The sequence below is a fragment of the Acomys minous genome (assembly GCF_964271855.1).
Source record: "Acomys minous genome assembly, chromosome: 12".
NCBI classification, from domain to species: domain Eukaryota; kingdom Metazoa; phylum Chordata; class Mammalia; order Rodentia; family Muridae; genus Acomys; species Acomys minous.
The window spans coordinates 92,632,598-92,650,922 of record NC_140493.1 but is presented as its reverse complement, the minus strand read 5'-3'; the positions used below and the strand labels follow the sequence as shown (position 1 = coordinate 92,650,922).

The 18,325-nt window shown below is 53.7% G+C and overlaps 1 protein-coding gene across 5 annotated transcripts in view; it reads left to right on the top strand.

The window, feature by feature from the left end:
- Window positions 1-17: 17 nt before the first annotated feature.
- JUP (junction plakoglobin) overlaps window positions 18-18,325 on the top strand; it is a 29,770-nt gene continuing 11,462 nt past the window's right edge. The window contains exons 1-5 of one of the 5 annotated variants that reach the window (XM_084748775.1): window positions 18-170; window positions 12,097-12,312; window positions 15,320-15,579; window positions 15,690-15,928; window positions 17,296-17,497. In XM_084748775.1, coding sequence (XP_084604901.1) covers window positions 12,105-12,312; window positions 15,320-15,579; window positions 15,690-15,928; window positions 17,296-17,497 — 909 coding nt within the window. In that variant the 5' untranslated portion in view covers window positions 18-170; window positions 12,097-12,104. Of the gene's footprint in view, window positions 186-236; window positions 256-11,579; window positions 11,713-12,096; window positions 12,313-15,319; window positions 15,580-15,689; window positions 15,929-17,295; window positions 17,498-18,325 lie in introns of those variants that run through there. The other 4 variants (XM_084748776.1, XM_084748777.1, XM_084748778.1 and 1 more) reach the window with 4 other exon arrangements.

Genomic DNA, 18,325 nt, shown 5'->3' with positions numbered 1-18,325 from the left:
GAGGTGTGGCTTGGCTGTCAGGTCCCTTTGCCTTTTGTTCGGTTACTGAGTTGCTGCCTTGGCCAGAGTCCGGAGCAGCCGCCGCCCGAGTGCGCAGAGCTCAGTTCGCTGCCCGCGCCGGCTCCCTCCCGGCCCGACTCCGACACGGCCCGGCCAGGCTCCACGCTCAGGTACACCCGATCAGGGTAAATAGCACTGCGGGCAGAGAAGGGACAGCAAGAGGCCGGCAGGCGGGTTCCAGCGGTTTCAGGGCAGGTGAGGGCGGGTTCCAGGGAGCGCGCCTTGCACCGGCGACAGGGGGCGCACTGGGGTCCTGGGCGCGGGACCCTCGGGACAAGCGATCTGGGTGGGAGCTCCCCTCCAGGCTTCGTGAACCGCAGGTCCGAGAAGGGCGGGGAGGAACTAGGGCAGGTGCCTTTGAGTTCGCGCCCACCCACCCCCCTCCCCAGGGCCCGTGTAGCTTGCCCAACTCGGCGTCCCTGACTCTCGCCTGGAGCAGACGGGGCAGACTTTGACCCACTCCGCCTGGTCCTGGAGCTCACGGTGACAGGAATTTACAGCTCGGGAAACTTGCTGCCTAGTCTCTTTGGGGCCACCCTCACCCCACCCCACGCGTCATCCTCGCTTTCCCTCCCTCTCTACTCCCCCAGGCCTGGGTGGGGCCCTATTGTCTGCTCCCAGCTTACCCAACTGTGGGGGCCGAGTGCACATTTTCCCAGAGACGCTGTCCCCACCTGCTGAGCAGAGCAGGTGAGCGCTTAGAGGCCCTGCCCTTCAGCTCCAAGCTGTACCTGTAGCGCCTCCCTCCGCTCTAATGTATGCAGGTCTATGCCTTCTCCTACGGAGGTGGGATGGCGTGACAGAGGACTTGGTGAAGGGTCTGTGCTCAGTGCCCTACCGACGTCTGACACTGGTGGCTTGGCCTGGAGTCTGGGCCGGTAGAGAAAATTAAGAAGCATTCGCTCTGGTTTCAGTAGCTGTGGTTTCCGGAGTGTTGATAGGGAAACAGCAATACCTTCTTATTTCTGCAACTCATTATTGTTGAGAAATCGCTCCAAACAAACTTTCCAGGAGAAAGTGGCTATGGTAGCCCTCTCTGGGAATTTTTCCTGACTCCTTGCTTAGAGCTGATTCTAGGATTGGTGCTTCTCGGAGGAAAGCCCCTTCCCCCCCCAGCCAGCTCCAGGCTGAACACGGGCCAATGCCTGCGCTTTGACCCTGTTCTCCCTGCCCCCACCTCCATCCTGTTTGCTAGGCCCCTAGGGTCTGAGGTGGAGACCAATGGGGGTGGGTGCTGGAAAGGGAAGTGTCTTCTTCCTTCCCTTTCGCCTCCTCCGGGGACCACCACACCCCCTTTATATGAGGCCGGGGCTAAGTCACTCTAGTCCCAAGCTCTGCCCCTTCCCCAGGAATTGGGGGTGGGGCAGGCCAGGGCTAGGCCTAGCTGGGAGAGAGATATCTTTCCCCAACTCCCCGTGTTATTTAGCTGGTTGACAATTGGGGCGGGAGTGCATGGGGCTCTAAGAATATTGCTTGCCGTCCCCCTGGGTTTCTAAATTATGAAGGTGCATTCTTTCTAGAGGATCTGCCAGAAGTCCGTTCTCCACCCACCCCTTTTCCTGAGTGTTTGGCGGGGAATGTGGGACAGGAGGAAGTCTTCTCTGTGGAAGGCATCTTCCATGCCAGGCACCCTCAGGCTCAACAGTGTGAGCCCTCCCCCTCGTCCCCAGTGAATTGTGAACTTTCTACTAGGCTTGCTGCATTGGTTGATACAGCCCTGAAGTGTGGCCTTTCCGTAGGCAGTTGGAACCCAGCCTTCTTGGGAAACAGAACACAAATGCCGGAGCTAGCCTGGGACAGAGGGAGGATGGGGGCGAGGAGGGTCATCAGTGCTGCTTGCTTTGACACACCTGGGAGGCCGCCATGATAATTTGGTTGTGGATGGGAGAGTGGGGGTGAGGTCAGTGGGTGGTAAAAGTATGTGTGTGACCACCTCTCGGAAACACCAGCGGCATGAAGTTTAAGGCCAGGTGGAGGAAGGGAAGGCATTGTAATTACGTGAGCTAAATGATTAGTTTAGCTAATCTGGTTTGTGGCTGTGATGAAAAGACAATGCTGAGGAAGTATGGTTAAGGAGGTGCCTGGCCCAAGCTGCCTTCTGACTGGACAGGAGGGGAGGGAAGCAAAGGTAGGATCCGGATTAGTCATTTCTTGCCAGATCAAGTCTGGGCTTGGGTGATGGGGGGGGGGGGGGAGCCTTCCCCCGCACCCGGCTCCACCCCGTTCCCTCTGGAGCCGCCGGAGCCGCCGTCTGGCCTGCCAGGGTTGAGCATGGAGAGTGCAGCCTGTGGGAATTGGAAGGTCAATGGGAACCTGGCTGACTGTTTCCCTTCCTGGGGGCCCACAGGTCATTGCCCATGAGAGGAAGGCCTGTCCTCATGCACAGCTACTTTAGAACAAGGTGACACATTTGGCTGGTCCACAGAAGGACAGTCAATAGAGAGAGATAGTCTGAGGGGGACAGTTCTGAGTATTGGGACAGGACCGAGCTAGCTTGAATTTCTGAGCAGTGTCTCATTACCTGTGCACCTTGCCTCTTAGGCTCAGTGACCCTCAGGAATAATAAACCTATCTACCCAGAATGCACTTGATTGATGGTAACTCAAAGCTAGAAGACTATGGCACCAAGGGCTTTTGTCACTACAGTTCCCACTAATTAGGCTTACCTTCTAGGCAGATGCAGCTAATTTCATCCTCAGAAACTCAGGAAAGGTTAGGAACTTGCCCAGTGTTGCACAGCTGGATGCAACAGAGCCGTCTGCTCTAAGCTCAGAACCCACTCTGCTGTCTGGCTCCACTACAACTTGGAAAGGATTTCAATTCTTCTTTCTTTTCCTTCTGGGTGCTAAGGATCAAATCCAGGGCCTTGCATAAACTAGGCAATCACTTTCTCACAGAGTCCCATCGTCAACCCTGGATGGAAATAGCCCCTCCCTCATTTAGCCCAGGCTAGCTTCTGAGGATGACCTTGAATTCCTTCCTTCCTTCCTTCCTTTCTTTCTTTTTGAAGACAAAGTCTTGACATGTAGCCCTGGCTGGCCTAGAACTAGATATGTAGACCAGGCTGGCCTCAGACTCACAGAGATCCACCTGCCTCTGCTCCCTGAGTACTGGAATAAAAGATGTGTACCACCATGCCTGATAAACTTTTAAAAACATTTTACCTATTTGTTTGTTTGTTGTGTGTGTGTGTGTGTGTGTGTGTGTGTGTGTGTGTGTGTGTGCCTGTGTGCCTGTGTGTTTGAGCATGCACAGGACACTGTGGAGATCAGAGGACAGGTTTTTGTTTTTGTTTTTTTTTCTCCTTCTACCATGTAGGTCCTGTGGATTCAATTTAACTTTAACCCAATCAGCCATCTCACCAGGTCAGCCTTTGAACTTGTGATCCTCCTGCCTCTACCTCCCAAGTTACAGGCCTGAAGCACTCTTCTTGGCTTATACCGTGCTGGGGGATTGGACCCAGGGCTTCATACACACTAGGCCAGCAGTCTACCAAGGAAGCTACATCTTTAGCTCTAAAAATGGAAGTTTTCTACTACCCCTTTTGGAGAGCCTCACCCTCAGCTCCAAGGATAGAAGAGAATTCAGAAAAGCCCTGCTAGACATGTGGGGGTGGTGAAGGCGGGACAGGTTTGTCAGGTGGGGGTGACTCATCACCCCTTGCTTGCCAGTGCTTTGAAACCTTGGCAGTGGTCGGTGGTGAGGACCAGGAGCTGTGAGGAGGGTAGGTGTTAGGGGAGACTAGAAAGAAAGGGAAGAGAATAGCCCAGACCTTTCTGGGCTGGACCCTGGATAGGAAGTGGGAGCTACTGGCTTCACTAGTGTCCGTGGCTTTGCCAGGTTAAAGGAGGGAAGGGTGCTCTCTGGGGAACGGAGACACATGAGTCAGATTTAGGCCTGGGTAAGTGTCCTGCCGGATCATGCCAGTTAGCACAGTCAGGCTGCTTGGAGAGAGCTGGCACAGGCTAAGTGTATGCATTTCTTTCTTTCTTTCTTTCTTTCTTTCTTTCTTTCTTTTATTTTTGGTTTTTCGAGACAGGGTTTCTCTGTGTAGTCTTGACTATCCTCTATTTGCTTTGTAGACCAGGCTGGCCTTGAACTCACAGCGATCCCACCTGCCTTTGCCTCCCATGTGCCGGGATTAAAGTCATATGCCACCACCGCCCGGCTGCAATTTTTTTTTTCTGGGTTTTTGACACAGGGTTTCTCTGTGTAGCCTTGGCTGTCCTAGACTCGCTTTGTAGATCAGGCTGGCCTCAAACTCGCAGGAAGAATGAGGTCTTTCTGGCTGGCTGCCATCACAGGGTGATGGGTTTGTGGCTTTCTAGCACCCTGAGGCCACAGGGACAGCGGTTGGGGGGGCACATAATGACACAGATGTCCTTATGAAAAGAACAGAGAAAGAAGACTTCCTATCCAGAGGATGGTGTCAGATCTCACACACACATACCCCACCTCCACTGCTGCCCGCAGCCAGTTATAGAGGGTTGTGAGCTGCCATATGGGTTCTGGGAACGGGTCTGGGTCCTCTCCAAGAGTGGTAAGTGCTCCTAACTGCTGAGCCATCTCTCCAGCTCTGCCTAGGAGAGTGTCACTTGAAGAGGAGGAGCAGGTTGAAGCTTACAGTTGCCTTTCCTCTGATCCTGCCCAGGAGGCACTTCCTGTCAGTCTGTCAGTCAGTTTGAAACCTACTGAGTCCTTGGAGGAAAACTGTTTTTGTTTTTTGTTTTTTGTTTTTTTTGTTTTTTTTGGTTTTTTGAGACAGGGTTTCTCTGTGTATCCCTGGCTGTCCTGGACTCACTTTGTAGACCAGGCTGGCCTTGAACTCACAGTGATCCGCCTGCCTCTGCCTCCCGAGTGCTAGGATTAAAGGCGTGCGCCACCACGCCCGGCTGGAAAACTGTTTTTGTTTTTCTTTTTAAAAATATTTTTATTTAACTTTTAAATTTATGTGCATTGGTGTGAGGGTGTCAGATCTTGGAGTTACAGACAGTTGTGAGTTGCCATGTGGCTGCTGGGAATTGAACCCGGGTCCTTTGGAAGAGCAGACAGTGCTCTTAACCACTGAGCCATCTCTCCAGCCCCTTGTTTTTGTATTTCAAGATAGGGTTGTCTGAAACTCAAATCAGTAGACCAGGCTGGCCTCAAACTCTCTGAGCTCCACCTGCTTCTGCCTCCCCAGCGCTGGGATTAAAGGCCACAGTGCTCGGGCCGGCATGGAGGAAACTTTTTGTCTGCAGACTTCCCTAGCAGCTGGCTGGCCCAGTAACTCTCTAATGAAAAAAGGTCGTGAGCTTGGCCAGCACAGGTCACTGGGATTTGTGTCCCTGCAGATGATACCCTGAGGCCCTTCTCCTGGGACAAAGTTGAATCTGATGATGTCTGCGGACATGGATTGTCCCATTTTCCAGCAACTTCCTGGTCTAGGTTTGAAGAGAGATAGATTGTCTACTGTGCTGGCCTCCTGGCCTCTTAACTTTTGGCCGGCTCCAGAGGAAGCCACTTAGCTTTCTCTGCGGTTCCCAAGGTGGAAAGTCTTTTTTTTGGTTTTTCGAGACAGGATTTTTCTGTGTGGCCTTGGCTGTCCTGGACTTACTTTGTAGACCAGGCTGGCCTTGAACTCACAGAGATCCACCCGCCTGTGCCTACTCCAGTGCTGGGATTACAAGCGTGTACCATTGCACCTGTCCAGGAGACAGAATCTTATGTTTAGTGACGGTGGAAAGAGGATAAGCAATCAACAAACTGCCCCGTTGTGGGGTGTCACCCTACCTCCCTTCACTGAGAGATCCATATTTGATATTTTTCTTATTCTCCCCCCCCCCCAAGACAGGGTTTCTCTGTGTAGCCCTGGCTGTCCTGGACTCACTTTGTAGACCAGGCTGGCCTCGAACTCACAGTGATCCACCTGCCTCTGCCTCCCGAGTGCTGGGATTAAAGGCGTGCGCCACCACTGCCTGGCCTCTTCATATTCTTATTCTCCTCCTCTTTCCTGTTTTTAAAGACAGAATCTCTATGTATTCCTGTCTCGGGGAAGGGGGGTGGGGGAGGGGCAAAAGTTGTCCTTAATCTGAACTTCGTGAAGCAGCAGCCGTGAACCTTCTCTCTCCCCGTCCCTTGCTTGCTCCCTTCCATCTCTAGGCATAGTCCGTATACAATGGTGAGTTAGTTTTTGTTTTTTGTTTAGATTTTTAAAAATTTTTTATTACATATACAAGTTCTGCCTGCACACCAAACAAGGGCAGCAGATCTCATTATAGATGGTTGTGAGCCACCATATGGGTGCTGGGAATTGAACTCAGGGCCTCTAGAAGAGCAGACAGTGAGTGCTCTTAACCACCGAGCCATCAACTCTCCAGCCCGGTGAGTCGGTTTTATTCCTCCTCCTCTATACAAGGATTAGAATCCAGGGAGGGGGCTGGAGAGATGGCTCAGTGGTTAAGAGCACTGCCTGCTCTTCCAAAGGACCCAGGTTCAATCCCCAGCACCCACATCGCAGTTCACAACTGTCTGTAACCCCAAGATCCTACACCCTCCTACCAACACACATAAATTAAAATTAAATAAAATATTTTAGAATCCAGGGAGGGCCTTCCTGCATGCCATACAAGCACTTCATGCAGAAGGCGCTCATCCATGAAAGCCCTCCCATGCCCTAGCCGTGGCAAGTTTTTATTTTTCAAGCACTTACTTTGACTGGGCGGGGGTGAGGTGGGGGTGAGGGTGGGGGGGTGGGGTGGGGGGGCGAGGCACGACTGTGGAAGTCACAGGGAACTAGCAAGAAGCAGTTTTCTCCTACCGGATGGATCAAACCCAAGTCATCAGGCGTGTGCAACCTCTGCCTGCTGAAGCCACCTCAGTGGCCCCAACCGAGGCGTTTTCATGAAGCCTTCTTTGCAAAGCTTTCATTTCTGCAGCCTGTGTTGTCTGGGAACTAAGCGTTCAGGTCCCTTTGCTTAGCCCTCTCCCCGCAACGTCCTACGCTGACCGGCTGCCTACCATCCAGCCGCTGTTGGAGCTCGAGCCCCGATGGTGCTGGCTAGTGGCTTGTAACAGCTGGAGTGATTTTCCATTCCCTGGAGTCCTGCTTTGGGCTCTTCTGCCGGCTTGGGATGCTGTCCTCCACCGGGGTGAGCTGCAGCTGGAGCCCTCTGCAGGGGAGCCCTGAGGTTCCCCAGGTCAGGCCGCTTGGCCACGGCCACTTCCCGCTGCTACACATCCCCTCCATTTTCCCACCCTGCTTTGTTTGCTTTGGGAAGCAGCCCAGAAGAGAACAAACAGCAGCTCGGTCGGTCGTGGCCTGAGCCTCTCCTGCCCCAGACCACTCCTCAGCCACGGCCTGGCCTGGCCTGCCCTCCAGCCTGGAAGTGAGAGTTTTCCTTTGAGATGTCCCTTGGCTTCTTCAGTCTCCCAGACCATGCACGGTGGCCCCTGCTGTCACTCCCCTCCTAGTGTGACTGTTCTGCTGATGGAGGCCATGTGTCTGCCCAGGAGCCTCGTATCATGGCAGAATGGGGGTCTTGGGGAACAATGAGGGGTTCTCCCTCACGGAATTTTTGCAGTCTCTAGAAGCTCCTGTGTCTGACTGTGTGTATACCATGACTGTGTGTTTCTTTCTGTGCTTGGGAGTGCTGACTGTGTCTCAGTTGGATCCCAAGGCAGTGAGGAGCTGGTTGTCCCCTCTTAGCCCCCACCCTGTTCTGTCTGGGCTGGCCCGCTGCTGCAGGTTGAAGGTGAGGCAGGGAGACGTGGCAGCCTTGTTTGGGTCACATACAGTCTGAGGGAAGGGGGTCTCATGACCAAATGGTTTGACTTGCCAGAAAGCCCACACAGCCCGTTAAGGGGTGGTTCTGATGGAGCCCCTCTGCAAAGATGTTTACCCACTTCCGCTTTGATGTAAGCCTGTGGGTCTGGGTGTGCGTAGGGTACCCACCTCTAGCCCAGAGGGCCTCTAGAGGGGAGCCCACACTTGCCTGCCCACCATGTAGTGGCCCCGGGTTTCATTTCTGCACCCACGTCCTACACAGCCTCTCGGGCAGCCTGTTCCTGAGCATATTTATTGCTACTTGTCTTTCCTGGCCTTAGCAGCCCAGCCTCCCCCTGTGCCTGTTGCTGACTGTCCCTGCAGGTGCTGGCTTAGGCCGGAGGCTGCTGTCACTCTTTCTTGGTGGGGTTATTTTTAAAGTCAGGACTGGGCATCATCCTGCAGGACAGCTTGGATGGAGGGTGCCTGGTGCCAGCACCCCAGCTGGCTGCACAGGACAGGTATGAAGGGTGCGGCTCTTCCCCAGGCTGGAGCCAGTGGGTGGGTAGGGGGAAGGAAAGGCCCTTTTCATACCCTTGAAGAGCCTGTGTCTTCTCTCTTCCTGTCTTTGAGCTGCCCCTCTACTCCACCCTGCGATCTCTAAAACTGGCTTCTTCCTCCCTGCTGCCAACAATGGAGCAGAGTCCCCACTGCTAAACAAAGATCCCCCATTCAACTAGGAAACCCGCCCTGTCTCTGTCTCTGTCTCTACCCGTCTCTGGCCCAGTGCCTGGGGAAGGGCCCCATCCATCACTGTCTCCCTGACTTCCCTCCCTGGCTCTGTCCAGGGGCATTGCAGCAAGGTCTGACCTGTGGGCCCAGGGTGGAGAATGCTGGGACCAAACTGGGTGCGGCCTCTCCACCCCGGGAATGGCCAAACCTGTCCTTTTGCTTGTTATGGAAGACTTTCCCAGACTCTCTTGGGGAGTTGCTAGGGAGAAAGGTGAAGTTGATTGACAGCCCTGTCTGGTGGCTTGACTACCAGCCTTCCTGTTGCAAGAATAGCTGTCTCTGGGTCGTCTCTGTGGAAAGTTCTGGTGTGTCCCCTCTCTGAACCGCTCCCTGCTGACCTTGCACTCTCTCTCAGCCCTCTCTTCGTTGACATAGGAACCCTAGTGTCTTATTAGAATCTGGTACATCAGTGCTTCTGAGATCGTGGGTCCAACCTTTCTGTGGAAGAAACTTGGGTTGAAAAACACCCACAGAGAGTCTGGTGGTGGCGCACACCTTTAATCCCAGCACTTGGAGAGGCAGAGGCAGGCAGATCTCTGTGAGTTCAAGGCTAGCCTGGTCTACAAAACGAGTCCAGGACAGCCAGGGCTATGCAGAGAAACCCTGCCTCGAAAATCCACAAAACCCAGCAGCAACAACAACAACGAAAACAAACAAACCACCCAAAGTCCCTCGGCATATTTGGTAGAGCTGAGACCAGACCCTGATCTGACTGTGCACCCGTCGTGGGAAGTTCCCCCACCTGGCAGCACCCTTAGTCTTATCCTCCTATATCCCATGGTTCAGAGGGCTCATCTTCCCTCAACTCTAAGAGGTGGACTGAACCCCGGTCTGCAAGTAAGACAGACCCAGTAATGGGCAAAGTGCCACCATTTCTGCAATGTGGAGCCTCGGCTTCCCCACCTAGAAATGGAGAATCAGCAAAGGCCTGCCAGCTGGGTTGAAATCCACTGGCTGTTAGAGACCTGGATGCTTGCCCTCTGACACCCTTTGACCTCTGCCTGGCCCTGGGCGCCTATCCAGCCCTTGGCTTTCCTTGGCTCCAGGCCTGACCATCTGGGCCAGAGGACCAGCTTGTGAGTGAACCCCAGACTGCAGTGTTCCCTTCTAACCTGAGGCTGGTTCTTGGTTTGGGATGAGCCTTCTCCTGTCCCTCTAGGTCCTAGGTGGCTAGTCAGATGGCTATCTCTGTAGCAGAAAGCTTTGTGGTCGGACTGGGGATTTTTTTATTTTTTATTTTTTGGCCTCCACAAGGCACTGGAGTCAGTACCAGTGGGTTTTACCTTCTTGAGCTTGAGGTTCAGTTTTTGTTTGTTTTTGTTTTTGCCCTCTCCCAAAGGTGTCTTCTAGAACCCACTCTTTCCTCCCAAGCTCCTCAGTTCTCTCTTGGGAGCCACCCTTGGGGCAGAGGACAGGATGGAGGAGGCAGGATTTTCCTGAGCTGCCCTCCTCCAGATTTCCTATGGCTGGCTTTTCTCTGCTGCTGGAGCTGGGAGGGGGAGGGGGTGGGGTGGGGTGGGGTGGGGGTGGGGTAGATCATGAGAAGGTGGGGCTTTCTAAAATAGCTACTCCCGGCAAGTGTCTGGGAGCAGCTGTGCACATCTGGTGGCACAGAGCCTGCTGTCAGTGGCCCGGGCCTGCTGGCTGTTGATCAACCCCAAACGAAACTCTGAGTCAGCCAGGACGGTTGAGAGCAGCGGCGGCGGCGGCCTGGAGCTGGTACTGCTCCGGCCTCTGCCTGTGTTTGGACTGCTTGTGGCAGGGGAGGGGCTGTGTGTCCCATGAAAGGCAGGGAGGACATCCATCAAGCTGTCCTTTTTTTTTATTTTGAAACAGGTGTCTCCTTTGATAGCTGGCCTCCCACTGGTGATCCTTCTGTCACGGGTGCTGGCGTGACAGGCGTGTTCTACCATGCCCCAATGTCGTCATGCTCCGGGAAAGTGGGGCCAGGTAGAACAGCGAAGAGGCCTCCTGATTCTCTTTGTTCCTGGGGTGGCGCCTCTCAGTGCACCAGCTGCCCCACCCTAATTTTTGCAGGTCCCCCATCATGGTGGAACAACCTGTTTGAGAGATGCTGGGCACTGCCAACCGCCCCCCCACCCCCCGCCACCCCCAGTTTTATGAGCGGACTAGCCTGGCCTCTGTTCATTCTCTGAGGCTGTATTGGAGTGTAGAGGCGGAAGACCTCAGTGTCAAGCCTCCTTATGCCTGGTCCCTTCTCTGGTCCCATTTCGAGGCAGTCTCCACATCTATAAATGGGGGAGCAAAGCTTTGAAACTGATGCGTGAGGGCGATGGCATTTGTGAGGGGTCTGGCGATATCTGTGAAGTGTCTGGGGGCGTGTATAAGGGATGTGAGCGCACACCAGCCCCTCAGACATTCCCTGTCTCATGCTCTGGGCTAACCTGCATGTAGGTGGGTGTGGTTGTTGCGATGGTGTCAGTGCCCGTGCCAGTGCAGCCAAACAGACGGCACGGGAAAGCCCATGTCAGGTAGGCACAGAGGCTCATGAGCTTTCAGGTGGCCCCAAGTCCTCAGAGCAGGGTGAGATTCCTCAACAGCTATGACCACCCCAGAGGCCTATCCCACTCCGTGCTGCTAAAGCCTGGGTTCCAGGAAGTGGAAGATGAGCAAACACCCTAGAGGTGAGGTAGTTTGCAGCAACACCCAGGTCCCCAACACTGACTTACTAAGTGCCCTTGCCATAGTGAGCCCTTCCCAGAGAGTAGTGGGATCTGAGTTCGAAGCCACTGGCACCCAACTTGAGAGGCGGATTGACTAGGGAGTAGATTCCTGATATGTGGACTGGTCTGTAGAGCTCAGAATGCTGGGAAAGGAGGGAGCTGGATGGGAGGAAGGCCTGGTTAAGGTTGACCTTCTGTTAAGCGAGATTCCGGAACTCTGAGGAAGCCTGGGGCGTCCCAGAGAAACCCGTCGGACTGCTTCCTTGCCCCACCCAACCTCTCATCCAATGGCTGGCTGGGTGCTGCAGCCTCGGCAACCTTTCCCTGGGAGCTCCCGCAGAGGAGTGAGGGCAGGTCTGCCGAGCCCTGCTGCTGTCCCGAAGAAGCCCTTCGTACCTTTTTCCACTGGAAATGTTGGGTTGGGACAGGCTGGTGAGTGAGCCTGGGCTGGCCTGGAGGGGCCTGGCTGTTTCCTGTCTCCACACCAGAGGCAGAGATGCAAACAAAGCCTAGCTACCATGGCCCTCTCTACAGCTCTACTGTGTGTGGCCAGACTGTCTTCCGGTTGGGCCGCCCCTTTGGGGGGGGGGAGACTGGGAGCCCTTCCACTTTGCTTCACCCCTGCATCTTTCTGTCTGTAACCCTCTGAGGCCCTTGGATGTTATGGTGGGGGTATCAGAAGAAGAGGGTTCCTGCTGGGTTGAAACTGGGGATGTGGTGCTGTCCCTCCAGCCAGCTGACACTGTGCTTCTGTCCTCCCCGCCCATCCTCTTCCCGGCCCTCCCCCCCCCCCCCGTCCCGTACCCCCACCTCCAGCAGCCGCCATGGAGGTGATGAACCTTATTGAACAGCCCATCAAGGTGACCGAGTGGCAGCAGACGTACACCTACGATTCAGGCATCCACTCAGGTGTCAATACCTGTGTGCCATCCATCAGCAGCAAGGGCATCATGGATGAGGATGACGCCTGCGGCAGGCAGTACACACTCAAGAAGACCACCACCTATACCCAGGGCGTGCCCCAGAACCAAGGTATGGACTTTTTGTTTTGTTGCTCAAGACAGGGTTTCTCTGTGTAGCCTTGGCTGGCCTGGAACTTGCTCTGTACACTGGGCTGGCCTCGAACTCACAGAGATGCGCCTGTCTCAGCCTCCCGAATGCTGGGATTAAAGGTGCCTTCCAGGCATTTTTTTTTTTTCTTGGAGCAGAAAATCTGGCTGGATCCTGGAAGGAAATGGATCAAGGCGGGCGGGTGGGGGGATGGGGATGGTCTTCTGGCTTGAAAGAAGAGTCACAGTTCCAATCTTGGGGACTTAGGAAGCCTGAAGGGGAAAGGACATGTGAAGAAAGAGCCACCGTTCCCACACTTCAGGATGTGCGAAGGGGAACCAGTGGCTTCCCAGAGAGACATACACCCCCCCCCTCAATGATCTCTGAATATATAGGGAGCCATAGGCCCTGCCCCAGGATGCCACTGGTTGGAGGAAGCAGCCCAAAGTTCTTGAAATCTGGGACCTTAGGAATGTAATAAGGAGACTTTATTGCTGTCATCTGAGTCGGGGGGCTTGGGCGGGGGGGGGGGGGGGGGACCTGGAGTTTTTTGGAAAGGCACACTCTTTTCATGTCTGATGAGAGAGACAGGGAACAACCTGCCCCCCCCCACCACCCCACCCCATCCCCCCCTCCCCAGTCTGGTGGAAGCTTCACAGTGTTCAAGCTTAGACTGAGCTAGCGCTTGACCTGAAGATGTGGGGGGGGAGATGGGGGATAGGGGGGCAGTGGGAGGTGGCTATGCGGGAGGGGGGGCGCCGGGGAGGGGGGGCGCCGGGGAGGGGGGGCGCCCGGAGTTGGGGGATGGCTATGGAGTAGCTGAGTCAGCTGTGGGTTCCTGTCCCAAAGGCAAATACTCTACCAATTCCAGGTGGACCCTCCCCTCTGGGATGGAGGTGCATGTGGCTTCGGGACTGTCATTTGCAGATGGCCCCAGGGGATAAGCTTTGGAGCCTGGACAGTTGCAGGCCGAGTGTCGGCTAATTAGAGCTCTATGAATTGAACTTCCGTGTCCCACGCATCCTTCTTGGCCATGCCGGCAGGTGGGCCAGGCCAGGCGCACTCCTGGGAGCTAAAGGAAAGCCTACGGTGGCGGTGGCGGGGAGAATCTTATGGGCAGCCTCTGCTCCCCCGTTAATTAGAGAATGACCTTCTGTCCCCGCACCCCTCTCTACTAGGGCATTGGGACATTTGCCACAGCAGGGCAATATGGGACTTTTTGTTAATAGCCCCAGCCTACCCAGAGGTGGAACCCAGTGTTTCCCTTGAGGTCCCTTGCTCTTGCTTTCTCAAAGCCACACTTCTGCCCTGTCTCTTGATTGGCTAAATGAGCTTGGCTGGTGCACTGGGACTCATTTTGCCCCGCCCCCTCCCGCCCCCAGGGTAAGTGTATAATTAGACCAATGAAGTTTAGCTTGTTTAATCCCACGGCTGCCCTGATGGTTACAAGGTGGAGGGAGGGGAGGGGCTTTGAGCTCCTGAGTCCACCGCTTTTACGACCTCAGTGTCCTGCGTCCCGCAAAGTGGAGAGAATATTATACTCGCCTTGTGAGGCTGTTGTTGTCAGATTAAATGAGAGAGTAGGAGAAAGACACTTAACGCACTGTCAGGCACCTAAGATTCCACCATTGGCTATTCTTTTTTCTTTTTTTTGGTTTTTTGAGACAGGGTTTCTCTGTGTAGCCTTGGCTGTCTTGGACTCGCTTTGTAGACCAGGCTGGCCTCGAACTCACAGCGATCCGCCTGCCTCTGCCTCCCGAGTGCTGGGATTAAAGGCGTGCGCCACCACGCCCGGCTCCATTGGCTATTCTTCTTATTACTTTTGTTTGTTTGTTTGCCACTCTTTATGTGCGTGCATCTATGCGAACTCATGCACAAGTGTGTGCGAGGGTACCCACGGAGATCAGAAGAAGGAGTCGTTCTTAGGATCCTTTAGGGATGGAGTTACTTTGTTTCTGAGCTGCACGGTGTGGGTGCTGGGACTGGAACTCGGATCTTCATGATAAAATAGCAGGTGCTCTTAGCCATCTCCAGCCCCTGGTCTCAGGGAGGCTAGGCTGTCTTAAACTCATTGTGTAGCCAAGGGTTGCCCTTCAGCTTGTGGTTCCCTCGCCGCCACTTCCGGAGAACTGTAATTACATGGGAGTGCCACCGTGTCTGTGGAAATGGAACCTTATTAGACAAGCCTTCCACCAGCCGAGCTACATCTCCAGCCACAGCTGTTAATCATTAGAGGTATTATGATGTCCCAGCGACTTAGTAGGCTGAGGCAGGAGGATTACAGGTACAAGGTCTACCTGAGTACAGAGAAAGTTCAAAGCCAACTTGGGAAACTTAAAACCATTTTTAACTTTTTTAAGTGTGTGACCGGGTGCGCCCACCTGTGCGTTATATGTAATGCACCAAATGGATGCAGTGCTTGTGGTGGCCAGAAGAGGGCGCCCAAACCTCCTGGGACTAGAGTTAGCAATGGCTGTGAGCCACCCTATAGGTGCTAGGAATGGAACCTGGGTCCTCTGCAAGACCAGTAAGTGCTCTTAACTACAGAACCATCTCTCCAGCCCCTTGTTGCTGTTAATTTATCAGTACTGCCTAAAGTGTTTGTTATCAGGCCTATAATTACTATCATAGCAGTATTTTCTTTCTTTTTTAAAAAATGTTTTTATTTTTATTTAAAGATTTATTTATTTATTATCATGTATACAGTGCTCTGCTTGCATGTACTCCTGCAAGCCAGAAGAGGGCGCCATATCACATTACAGATGGTTATGAGCCACCATGTGGTTGCTGGGAATTGAAATCAGGACCTTTGGAAGAGCAGGCGGCGCTCTTAACCACTGAGCCGTCTCTCCAGCCCCCACAGCGGTATTTTCTAACCTGCTAGCAATCAAGACCCAGACACCTGTTATATTTTAAAATAGCCTTAGCTAACCTGTCAGGGTCCCCCTAAATCTCCTGCAGTTCAGTCCTTGTGTCATTTTGCTTCCAGCTGACCTGGAGTACCAGATGTCCACTACAGCCAGAGCCAAGCGGGTGCGGGAGGCCATGTGTCCAGGTGTGTCAGGCGAGGACAGTTCTCTACTGCTGGCCACCCAGGTGGAGGGGCAGACCACCAACCTGCAGCGCCTGGCCGAGCCATCCCAGTTGCTCAAGTCGGCCATCGTACATCTTATCAACTACCAGGATGATGCCGAGTTGGCCACCCGGGCTTTGCCTGAGCTCACCAAGCTGCTCAACGATGAGGATCCGGTCTGTGAAGGGCCCGGAGGGGTGGGATGGGAGGAGACCATGTCGTTGGCCTCCCTCTGTGAGGAGGAGCCTGAGGAGCACCTGCTCAAGGTCTCACACATTTCCTCCAGGTAGTGGTGACCAAGGCGGCTATGATTGTGAACCAGCTGTCCAAGAAGGAAGCATCCCGCCGGGCGCTAATGGGCTCGCCGCAGCTGGTAGCCGCCGTGGTGCGTACCATGCAGAACACCAGTGACCTGGACACGGCTCGATGTACCACCAGTATCCTGCACAACCTCTCCCACCACCGGGAGGGGCTGCTCGCTATCTTCAAGTCTGGAGGCATCCCTGCCCTCGTCAGAATGCTCAGGTACTTGCCCCACTGTCGGATAGCATCATCCGGGAACCTCCCAGCATCCCTGCCCCGGGCTTCCTTACAAGACACCCCATCCTGGATTTCAGCCGCTTATAGCCTAACCCGGTTGTAGCAAAGGATGGATGAGACTGACCAGAGGCAGAATGGCACTGAGGGCGGGGCTTAGACGGCACCAAGGGCGGGGCTTAGACGGATAAGTGGATTCGGTCACACTGAGGGCGGGGCTTAGACGGATAAGTGGGTTCGGTCAGTTGATGGGGGACAGGCTATCCTAGAGTGAGTGAAAGGGTAGCACAGCTGAGCCCTACCTGACCGTGCATTTTTTTCTCTCTCTCTTTCCTGGCCTTGTGCTGATGTTGCATGGGAGGTCTTTGAGAATAGAAGCTCATTTTACTGCCCTCTGATCCTCTCACAGGGCTCCTGCTGTATGAGCTTACCCACAATAGTGACTCAGCTGCTCAGGGACCTACTATGTGGTTAACACCGTGTAGGACCTCAGATGGGGAGTGGCGAGAAGATATGCGCTGTGTTGATGGTTTTTGTTTTTTTTAAAGATTTATTTATTTATTATTATGTATACAGTGCTCTGCCTGCATGCACACCTGCAGACCAGAAGAGGGCACCAGATCACAGTATAGATGGTTGTGAGCCACTCAGCCAGGTGTGGTGGCGCACGCCTTTAATCCCAGCACTCAGGAGGCAGAGGCAGGTGGATCACTGTGAGTTCGAGGCTAGCCTGGTCTACAAAAGTGAGTCCGGGTCATCCAAGGCCACCTAGAGAAACCCTGTTTCAAAAAAGCCAAAAATAAAAAATAAAAAGAAAGAAAAGAAAAGAGAGCACTCATATACATACATGAATAAATAAATCTTTGAAAAGAAGAAGAAGAAAGAAAAGAGTAGAATTGGGTCTGGGGCAGATAGCTCAGTCAACAGACTACCTCTCAAGCAGGAACCATGGGAAATGCTGGCTGTGCTACTATGTTTCCCCAACACTGGGGAGGCAGAGACAGGAAGAATCCTGCCCAGTAAGAGACTGTGTATCTAAGGGGGCTCTTTGCAATCCTGAGGATGACACCTGAGTTTGTCTTCTGGCTTCCATAAGTGCTCATTCCCACCAACACACACACACACACACACACACACACACACACACACACACACATTCACACTCACACACACACATAAATGAAACTAAGAATGGGTTGTGCTTCAGGAAGGATGAGATTTTTTAAGGAAGGGCCCTTTGCGTGGAGACGTTGGCTTGGGGTGAGCTTTCTGGATGTGATGGGGTCTCCTTCCAGACCCACACACTCAGGCTGGGCCTTCTGGGGTCTGACTCTTGGGTTCTGCCTGCTCCCCAGTTCCCCTGTGGAGTCTGTCCTGTTCTACGCCATCACCACACTGCACAATCTGCTGCTGTCCCAGGAGGGCGCCAAGATGGCGGTGCGTCTGGCGGACGGGCTGCAGAAGATGGTGCCCCTGCTGAACAAGAACAACCCTAAGTTCCTAGCCATCACCACCGACTGCCTGCAGCTCCTGGCCTATGGCAACCAGGAGAGCAAGGTGGGTCCTTCCACCAAAGCCGACAGCCTCGGGCTGTATTGAGATGAATGTGTCTCTTGTCCCAGTACTGAATTCCCCGGAGCCACTCTTTTAAGGATGAGGAGAAAAAATATAATAGCTGGGCATGGTGGCGCACGCCTTTAATCCCAGCGCTCAGGAGGCAGAGGCAGGGGGATCGCTGTGGGAGGCCAGCCTGGTCTACAAAGCGAGTCGAGGATAGCCAAGGCTATTACGCAGAGAAACCCTGTCTTGGAAAAAAAAAAATTAGAGATCAGGATATAATTCAGTGATGGAATACTGCCTCACGTGCTAAAGAAATCTTGGATTTAATCCCTAGAATTGAAAAGGGGGCCGGGTGGAGACTTGGCTTGCTGGACCCTTGGAGGCCGGAAGAGAACGGTTAATCTCCTAGAATTGGAATTAGAGGTGGTTGTAAGCCACCGTGTCGGTGCCGGGAATCGAACCTTGGCCCTCTGGAAAAGCCGCCAGTGCTTTCTAACCCCTGAGCCATCTCTCCAGTCCTCTCTGTTTTTAAGACAGGGTCTCACTATCTAACCCAGGCTGACCTGGAATCATAGATCTTCTTGTTAGAGTCTCTGAACTACTGGACTATAGGTGTGGAACAGGTTTTTGTTTTTTGTTTTTTGTTTTTTTCCTTTTTAAATCTATCTGGAGGCTGGAGAGATGGCTCAGAGGTTAAGGGCACTGACTGCCCTCCCAAAGGTCTTCTTGAGTTCAATTCCCAGCAACCACATGGTGGCTCACAGCCATCTATAAAGAGATCTGGCGCCCTCTTCTGGTCTGCAGGTGTACATGCAGGCAGAATGC